General features: G+C 42.6%; 2 protein-coding genes across 3 annotated transcripts in view; one reads left to right on the top strand and one right to left on the bottom strand.

The window, feature by feature from the left end:
* Positions 1 to 3,062: 3,062 nt before the first annotated feature.
* Positions 3,063 to 3,860, bottom strand: LOC143038167 (uncharacterized). The gene has a single exon (XM_076207186.1). It carries the CDS (start codon positions 3,858 to 3,860, stop codon positions 3,063 to 3,065), a length of 798 nt encoding a protein of 265 aa, XP_076063301.1.
* Positions 3,861 to 9,317: 5,457 nt separating this feature from the next.
* Positions 9,318 to 10,293, top strand: part of Ppox (protoporphyrinogen oxidase) — a 5,462-nt gene continuing 4,486 nt past the window's right edge. Inside the window, exon 1 of one of the 2 annotated variants that reach the window (XM_076206502.1) lies at positions 9,318 to 9,454. The gene's annotated coding sequence lies outside the window, so the exon portion shown is untranslated. Of the gene's footprint in view, positions 9,515 to 10,293 lie in introns of both variants that reach the window. The other variant, XM_076206501.1, reaches the window with a different exon arrangement.

Raw genomic sequence — 10,293 nt, 5'->3', positions numbered from 1 at the left:
GCATATTCTAGTCTAGGTTTTATCAGTGTGTGTGTGTGCATTTATTTACCTAACTGTAGTACACAGGAAAGTAGCGACGCTAGCTGAGTCTCGTCTCATGTTCTCCAATATATCATACCTATCCTGAAATTCATGTACAATTCCAACTTAATCTATATCCTTGGTTTCCAATCATCATATTTAGATTTGAACTCGTGTATTGTTCCATCTTGGGCTGTTTCACCTTCTAAGCCATTCCAACTATTTATGCATCTATCTGTATATGGAAAAAACTGTATTTCCTTAATCTGTTTTCATGACTCCTTACAGCCCTTCTATTCTTAATCAAGAGATCTCCGCTGTCATTGTAGTCTACCCCTTTTAGTGACCTATCTGTCTATCTATATTCCAAGGGCTTTTCTCCCTTACAAGGGAGGTAGCCTAGTCAAAATGCAAGTACCCACTCCCAGCCATTCTCCTCCCATCCACCACCCTTTCTTCCCTCTCATCTTAGCCCCTAATGGATGACGGGTCACCCCTGCATCTCGCCTACTACCCTGGGTCAGAAGCAACGCAGCAAGACACATCCACATAAAGGCTGCTTCACTTCATCGGTGACACACTCTTTCCGTCATCTTATGGTAAAGTGTCCCAATGGTTAGGCTAAATGACTAAAACACGTAGAATGTGTTGGCTCTTTATTTGTAGCACAGAATATGAAATGTGTATCGGAGGCTTAATGGGGGAGAGAACTAATCGGCACTGTGAATAGAATATCACACTTACTCTTTGTGTCCTGTAACCAGCACCCAGTTAGGCTCACGTCTGTCTAGAAGCGTAGTCAGAGAGAGGCTGACTATGTCCGGCCGCGGGCTACTCATCCTGCGGGTCAGCCTAGCGCGTCATCCAATCAGTTGCTAGCATCTGGGTCACGTGATGACGCGCCGCAGAAACAATGGTCACGCTAGGTCGCGTCCCACGCCAACTTAACGCGGGAGCACGTGACCCAACGCGAGACGCTTACCATAGAAATAGTCACGCGTTGCCTACTCATGGCACAATCTCATGCAGAAAAAGAGGGGACGGGGATCCCTTCGGGCTGCTTTAAAATATATATAATTCATACATTTATTCATTATTATTATTATTATTATTATTATTATTATTATTATTATTATTATTATTATTATTATTATTATTATTATTATTATTATTAGCATTATTATTATTATTATCATTATTATATTATCATTATTATTATTATTATTATTATTATTATTATTAGCATTATTATATTATCATTATTATTATTATTATTATTATCATTATTATTATTATTATTATTATTATTATTATTATTATTATTATTATCATTATTATTATTGCTGTTGTTGTTGTTGTCATTGTTATTATTATTATTATTATTATTATTATTATTATTATTATCATTATTGTTGTTGCTGTTGTTGTTGTGGGAGGGGTGTGGAGTGTATTTAGGGATGAAATGGGTGGGAGTGTTTTTATGCCTTTCCCTTTTTGGCTACCTCCCTTGAAAGGGGGAAAAAGCCTTGGTATATGTATGTATGTATGTATTATTATTATTATTATTATTATTATTATTATTATTATTATTATCATTATTATTATTATTATTTATTTATTTATTTATTTTCTTTCTTTGCGGGGCTCGGACCCGCTTGGACCACAACCTTGCAGGTCGTTCGGAACAGTTCATATACACTGTTTGTTGTCCACGCGATGCCAGTGTTATTTGCAGCGACATCCTGATCTTAGGGGAAGGGGAGGGGGGGGTACCCCTCAACCGCAGGCGGCGCCAGGGAGAAGGTTATTCCCCAAATACACTGAGGGTTGCCTCGCAAGGGGAGACGGTGAGGTGCCGCGTCACCACTGCCGCGATGAGTGGCGAGATGAGTCCTAGAAGAAGAATGGCCGTGGCTCTACACTCTGACTGGTAATGGTGGAGTGGCTGTTGCATCTCGGCCCCGCAGATTTTGCAGCATTCGTGATTTTCTCTTCCCGCGCACTTGACGGATCATGTGGACGGTAGATTCTGTCCTTCTACTCGGAGGCAGGAGCTGCCTTGTACTTAATGACGAGGTAGTACCACAGCGCTGATTCCGAAGTATGGAGTCGGCTGCTGTGGTTGGCCATTAATCCGGCCCTCTTGATGGTGACGCTCTTGATCTGTGTGATCGTGGGTGACAGAGGCAGTGTGGTTTTGCTGAACCTTACCGCTGCCTTGGCAGCATCATCCGCAATAGTGTTCTTTGGAATCTTGATGTGATTGGGGATCCAGTGAAATGTATTCAGACCTCTCATGCTGGTCCAAAAGGTGCAGTGAGTGCTGGATTGATGTCGTAATGTAGCTGTCATCCGTTGTCTTTGCGGACCGAATGATGTCAATAGCACCCCTTCAATCTGTGTGGATCACGACTGGTCCCTGTCTTGCAGAGAGAGCGTGGTCTAGGGGCTTGGTAGGATGGCAGCCAGCTCCACCTGAAGAGTAGAGCTTCTGTCACTTACTCTCCATAGCACGGTCACCCTACCGGCGGTTGTAAAATTCGCACCACACTTTCTCATCAGTGGGTCAACAGATCCACCCGTGAAGTACGACAAGCTCGTTTGGGAGGTAATGGACCTTATGTCCTCAAGGACCATGGGTCGCAACTCTGTAGAGTCGTTGTCAGCCTTCCTTCCGTTGAGTTGGAAAAGCTGGAAGCTGGCGCAAAGAAATCGCTATGGGGAGGGAGGCATAATCTGGATGAGGGCCGTCTGGAGCACGTCGCCGAACCAATTCACGGAGTTCAAAGACGCGGATCGTATTTACCGCATGGGCCCTCCAAGAACGACCGGTTGGGTCTCCCTTGGCTTCTAGGGCACTCAGGAGGGAGATCTTCACTTCACTCTCCCTTGGGCCGGTCAAAAGTCGGACGAGAAGAAAGGAAGAAAGCCTCTCCGCCCGTAGGCAAAGGGAGGTAACTCCCGCCTCCTGCCTAGGATTCACCACACTGGCCCATAGAGGGGCCTCACTGATAGTGCGGAGAGCCTGGTTTTTGAGGACTTCAAGGTTGTCCCACGAAATGGGCCGGAAGGAAACGAGAGCCACAGCGGCATAGTCCATCATCGAACGCACCACTTGAATATAGTACATCCGGAGGGCCTTGTGCCCAGCACCTAGCCGGGGGTCTCGTCATGGCTTCGAGGAGATTTAATTTCGTCTTCGTGGCCTCACAGTTGTACCTGACCTCCGGAGTGAAGAAGAGCCTGGTGTCGATCCAGATGCCCAAGTGTTGATAGATGGGCACCCAGGGAAGGGTGTCACCTTGAAGAGTAGGGTGGGGGCGTTGCTTCCGCGTCTTCAGACTCATTGTTTTGGTCTTGGCCGTCGAGATCTTCAGTCCCAGCCTTCCACATTCCTGGGAGAGGTGATTGAGTGCCCACTGAGCCCTGCGAAGGAGGCACCCGCCCCAAGTGACCACCAACGCGAGATCGTCTGCATAACAGAGGAGGCGAGCATCCTCCCCGAGGTCAAAGAGAGACAAGTTCTCCATGAGCATGTTGAAGAGGGTAGGGCTAAAAACTCCCCCCCTGCGGGGTCCCATTTTCCATTCTGTGGTATGAGATAGGTGTCCCTGGAAGCGCACTCTAGTTTCCCTGTCCGTGAGGTAGTCTGCAACCCAGATCAGAAGTCTACTTTGGACCTCCTTAGCAGACATTGAAGCAAGAATGGCAGAGGCGCTTGCTAGCTCGTATGTTTTTTCCAGATCCAGAAACACCACAATGACAAGCAGACTACCGACCAATCCAAGAAGAGTTGCCACACAGTTAGTTGCTGCCATTTCTTTCATAAAGCCATACATGTTGTATTGGAAGGGTTCCATCCACCACAGGAGGTGATTGAGGACCATCCGCTCAGCTGCCTTGCCAATGCTGGACGTAGGGGGTATGGCCCTCTAGCTGTGTGGGTGCCTAAGCTTGGGAATCGGCACGATATCCGCCTTTTTTCACTCCGCAGGGAGTTGCCTCGCCTGCAAGGAGTCATTGATGACTACCAGTGCTGTCAGCTTCCCAGATTGGCCCCAATTGCCTCAGGAAGGAGTAACGTATCCCGTCACTACCAGGAGCAGTACCATTGCGCACCTTGCCAGCCTGTCGAAGTTCTTCGAGTGTAAAGGGACAGTCCGCCGGGACAGCCGTGGCCATGGCAGTGTGGACCACATCCCCTCTACCCTGTCGGAGAAGGTGCAGTTCCTGCCTGACAGGTAGGGGGGTTTGAGCAGAAGAGGAGGGCTCCGCAAATTGCTGCGCCAACAGCTCCGCCTGTTGCTTGGGCTACGTGTGAGCTGGGGGTGGGGGTCGGTAGACTGCTCTTGTTGCCAGCCGCAGTTTCCTCCAGAGGGCGCTAACGGTGGTTTTGCCAGAGAAAGTGACACATCATTCCAGCTACTTTTCTTCCCGGACCCTGTGGGTGACTGTCCTTACGCGCCTAATGGGAGAGAGCAGGAGAACCCGTGGGTGGATTTGCTCTCGTATGATATATTATTCATCATTCATACATTAATTTTAGTGACCTAAGTACTGTAATCGTATCATCTCTCACTCTTCGATCTTTCAAAGTTGGCAGACCCAGTATTTTTAGTCTTCCCTCATATGTTTTATCTGCCAGGCTAGAGACCAATTTGGTTGCTACCCTTTGCATTCTCTCGAGCTTGTTTTTATCCTTCACTCTGTGTGGGGACCATACCACTGATGCACATTCCAGTCTTTGGATCAGGGTTTCGATGACATTTTTTCATCAACTCTTCATTCATATAGTGAAAAGCTACTTTAATCTTCTCACTAATCTCGAAGAAAAACTGAATCGAGCATCCTATTGTCGTCCGTCCGCAAAAAGCGAAGCCCGCGTATTTTGATTGGCGCCATATTGTTGGAACCATTCGCGCCTGTTATAGTACTGTAGGTTATGGCTAAGAACGGGACTCGGTACTGTGCATTTGGTTGTAACAAGCGTAAAAAACGGCTATAAGACCAGGAGAGGAATGTAAGCGATAGGATAATGAAGGCAAGAAAGATGATTTGTCAACGTTGAAAAAGAATTTCCTCGCACTTTTCTCCCTTAGGTAGAGTGTAGTAGCATATTTAGTGATTAAGTTAAGACATCATATGCCTTTGCACGCAATTTGTCAAGCTAATGTAAGAAAAAGCGTTATTTAGACCTGACAACATTATATGAATATAGAGTTGGAAATATATGTTGAACGTTAAGCTACATCTACCGTAATTGGCCTAATCGTAAACTAATCTTAAATCTAAGTTAATGAAATTTCCATTTCAGGTTTCCATGTAATTCGGAAAGAAAACGTCAGTAGTAGATGAGTTTGCACAGAGGTGAGTGGAGCCCAATTGCACATTTTAGAATCTGCTCCGATCATTTCAAGGAAGCGCACATTAATCATATGGGACAGTGGACTAGATTGAGGGATATTGCAGTTCCAACAATATTAAAAAAAGTTTTCACATCTAAAGAAGGTAACTATATTTAGGGCAATGTAATTTTTATGTAATTATCTATCTTTTTATCTATGGATTACTGTGCATCAAACTACTATATATGAGGCTATTACATATTTTTTGTTAATATAGTCTAGTTAGAGTTTAACAGGTTTGTCAAACCAATTAAAGGTCAGATATCAAGACTTCCGTAACTTTTTGTATTTACAGTTTAATGTACATAAAAAAGCATACTGATAGTATTCTATATAATTCCACCATCTACATCTTTTCAAATTTGGCAAAAACAGTTGTTTGTCTTCATCTCATTGGGTCGTCTGCTATTCGAAACAACCCGCCCGTGCGCTTCGGGAACGTTCGGGGAATTCCGCGTTCGTGACGTCACAGTTGCCAAACAATATTGTTATTCTAATTCTGAGAGTGCATCGTATCGCTTTTGCATTGTCAGTCGTGTGTCGTCTCTTGAGTGTCTCAATTTTTTTTTTTTTTATTGTCACAAAATTGTGATAATAATGGTGTACTGCGTTGCCGCAGGCTGCAACAATGGTAGTGGAAGTGGGAGGAATTTCTTTCAATTTCCTACGGAGCCAGCCCGACGATCGGAATGGATAGAAAGGTGAACAGAGCAGGCAAAAGACCGGGCAAACTGTGGGAGCCTTCGAAGTTTTCAGAACTTTGCTCTGACCACTTCGAAAAGGAATGCTTCGAAATGAATCTAGCGTTATCGATTGGATTTATGGAGAAAACCAGGAGACATCTAAAACCTGATGCCGTGCCCTCAATTTTTGCAGCTACTACAAAGCATTCCACGCCGAAACCAAAAAAGAAAAGTAGGTCAGCGTTTGATAAACGCCGGAGGCTTGAGGTACCGTAGGCAGTTTACTTTTTCTGACTCCATGCATCATGCCTATGTCAGAGAGGGTTTGTTATAAATCCCATGGACATGCAGGATGGCCTATATAGGCCTAGTGAATTAAACTGGCCCTGAAGCCATGGACCGGAGCAGTGGCGGCGCCAGGGGGGGGCTTTAGCCCCCCAAAAAGTGGCCAGCCCCCCCATTAGCCCCCCAACTGAAATGAGCAAATTGAAAATCTAAAACACTCATTGAAATAATTTTATTAAGTGGAATTTTTAATTGCCAGGGCTAAAGATTTGTCAGCCATCAGTGCTAGCCCTACCATTAACCCCCTCCCCTTCTGAAATGAGGATAATATATGTGTATTATCATATTACTATTAGCCCCCCCAAAATTTGCTCAGCCCCCCCTTAGCCTCCCCAACTAAAAATTCCTGGCGCTGCCGCTGGACCGGAGGTATAAAATATTGCAGATACCTACAAAAGACACACTAAATCAGATGTAGTGTCTGAAAGACAATCGCGAACACGGTTTAATCATTGAAGCACTGACTAGGTTGTGTACAGCAGCAGTATTGCCATCACATAAACATGATAAAGAGTCAACAGACTAGTACATGGTACATGACTTTGTAATCAAACTAACAATGATTTCATAAGTCCACATTGCTTCCTGATATGTATATCACATGTCATTGCGTTCACATCAAACTTGGGGATATTTGAAACCACAGTATGTATAGTCCTCACTTTCCCACTGTGCACGAATTCGTGAGTGCACAAGATGGCAAAACTTTTCTGTTTTTTTTTTTTTTTTACCAAGGATGTGGTAAATCCATCTGGTGAAGTGCCGGTAAGCAATATATCTGTATAGCCTGAAAGAAACAACTGCATAAATATTGATAGTCATTTTATGATGTTTTTCCTTGTACATATTTTTATTTTTATGCACTTTACTGTGTTTAGTAAAATAGAAAATACACAGTTGACAGTACTTATTAAAAGATTATTTGGCTTCATTTTATTTACATGTATTCATTCATTCATTCCAGTATTTTAAATGAATAATCTCGATCTTGCAGGAAGAAATGGCCACAAGGCAATTCATATCATTTAATTTTCCCCCCATGCTTGGAATTTTAGAGAGAGACTGACAAATGATCGTCGACATAAAAACAAAGGACCCCATCCCATGCTTGCAATGATAGCCTGAATAAGGTAGGAATAATGCACTGAATTTCATACCAGTTGGTATTCCCAATCCTATGAGAGTGGTCAGATCTTTTGGGTTTGCGTCTAGGAGGGGTGGTAGGCCCATCTTGATTCTCGGCACCGTCTAAATCAACGTCGCCGTCGAATTCCGTCTCCTCCCCCATGGTCTCGGGTTCTGAATCTGACAAATCGCTTTCCCCTTCTTCTTCGCTATTTTGTTCACCACTTTCTTCATCTTCACTTGCACTGTATTCCGACGAAGAAACGGGCTGTCCTACTATCAGTTCGAACTGGTAAGGCTCTACAATGCGATGTTCGGCGATATCAAACTCCTCTTCCTCTTCTTCTTCCACCATACATACTATCCTTCCGAATTGGAATGCACAATAGGCCATTTTTGCGAACAAATTTGGATTAAAAACGAACATGAAGATGAATAACTCGATTGGAATGACTGAGCTGAACTACAGCGTGTGTTTCTTTGTCCGATTGTTTGGCAACTGTGACGTCACCGCCGGTTCACCTAGCGGCGATTACTGGTACTAATTACTAATCGACTAGAACATCTAGACTTCGGAAAAGTGGTATGTGAGTCGCAATTAAAAGTGAATTTTCTTAATAAATTCTTCTGTAATAGGTAAAAACTTTATTTGTATGCTTTTAAAAAGTACTTTTTCGAGCAATACGATGATTTTTAGCGAATGGTATATCTGTTGATATCTGACCTTTAAGATTAATATTGGACGAAACAATTTGCAGTTGAAAGAGGTCATTTTGATATAATGTCCAATATAATGTATAACATAATACATATACACTGCATTGCTATATTATGCCACAGTACCTCCAAAACTAGTTTTAATTAACAAGATGGGCGCCGCGAATTATTATCGGTTGCTTCATTTTCGAAACAATAGATGCTCAATCCACTTATTCTCTGAAATTAGTAAATCTGCAGCAATCCGGACGCCTCTCCCAACCTGATGAATGTCTGCCAAGTAACTAGTTGTCCTTTATCAACACTTCCAAAAACTTTTCCTTTTGCTTTTGTGATGGGTTCACTTTCCAAGGAATAGTTTAAAGATAGCCTTTTGCTGCTAATGCCCACTTGATTTGAATGTGTGTGTGAGGTCACGGCATCAACGGACTTTATATGCGTTCTGAGCTCTAAATCAGGTGGGTATAGTAACTGCCGGTCAGAAGTCGCGACCTTGGTGATGGCATTGGAAGGTCAAGGAGGCTGAAATAGTAGTTGGTGTTGGGATGTGTGTTTGATTTGCTATGGCGAATTTTGGCTCACTTCCTGTCTTGACGTAGTGTGTGGTCCGTTGGGTATGTTGGATGGGGGATAGATTTGCTTTGATAGCGTGAAAAAATGTATGTTGTTTATGGGGCGGGGAGTTTATTGATGTGTTGCAAATTATGTATTTCAGTACATAATTTCTCCACGAGAGTTGGGTTTCTGTTCAGGGTGTTAGGATGAGTGTGTGTTGGTAAGGTAGGGTTTGATATTTTTAAATCGAATAGAAGACTGCGATAACGCGTGGTCTATCTAGCGCAAGAAAACAAGTCCCTACCTTTTGGCGCATATTTCGTCAGTTATAGTTGTACATTTTTATAAAGTAATTTATTTCAATGTGACATGTTCTGATAAAATTTAGTGTTATAGATTCTGTCGATCCAAGACCACTTGAATTCAGTAAATGACGGCGTATCCTGTCTTAATCTGATTCAGTAATAATGGTGAATGCGTGCGCATGTGATGTCCATAAAAATTTGTTCTGTATATCATAACTATAAAATTGAGATGGGTCGGGTTCGGAAGTTCGTACTTATGAAATGACGAAACTCGCCGGGCCCAGTTTGTTTACATGAAGTAAGTTGCGGATTGACGCAAATAAAACGGACATTTATTTTGGATTGCTGTTCATTGAAGGTAGAGTTTGTATGCATCACATTATCCATAAGATATAACTATGTTTTCAGGATTGGCTATGTAAGTGAATTACTTAGAAATTAGCTGTGTTATGGCAATTCAATCCTCTTATTTATGGTGATCCGTTAAAAAATAATAAATGTCAAATTGTTTTGGCAGAAATTAACTCACAATTACTCCAAGTTGATTTCTGGAAGATGACTTACTGGGGCTGGGGCACCAGTTTCCAGTAGAAATCCAGAATCACGCAAGACGCAGATGTCAAACATAAAACTTTTGAGTAACGGTGTCCAGTAGCTCCTAACCTAACTGTTACTATACTATGCAAAAAATATATTTTCTAATAAAAGAAAAAGAAAGAATTAAGAAATTTGCATGATACAGGAATAGAACCTCAGTTCCAGAGCCTCCAAAAACTGGTGGATGTTGAAGATGATTGTGTTTTGTAATTAGCTATATTATAATATTTCAATCCTATGTACTTCAAAACATTTATTTTTTGTCATCAGCATACAGATACATGTTTATGTATTAGACATTCTGAGAGGTCATCCATATACATTAAAAGGTAGTGGGCCTAGTACAGATCCTTGAGGTACCCCACTTGTGACTGATTTCCAGAGGTTTTGCTCCATTGACAATTGCCGTTTGTCACCTATCCTCTAAGATGTTTCCAGCCCATTTATTTATTTGTCCTCTAATTTCATGGTTACTGAATTTAAACATAAAATTTTTCTTTGAGGAACTGTCAAAAGCCTTATGGGAATCACAGTAGTTGA

This window comes from Oratosquilla oratoria, chromosome 23 (genome assembly GCF_046742065.1).
Source record: "Oratosquilla oratoria isolate Oo_2021 chromosome 23, ASM4674206v1, whole genome shotgun sequence".
Taxonomy (NCBI): Eukaryota; Metazoa; Arthropoda; class Malacostraca; order Stomatopoda; family Squillidae; genus Oratosquilla; species Oratosquilla oratoria.
This window is presented reverse-complemented; position numbering and strand designations above follow the sequence as displayed.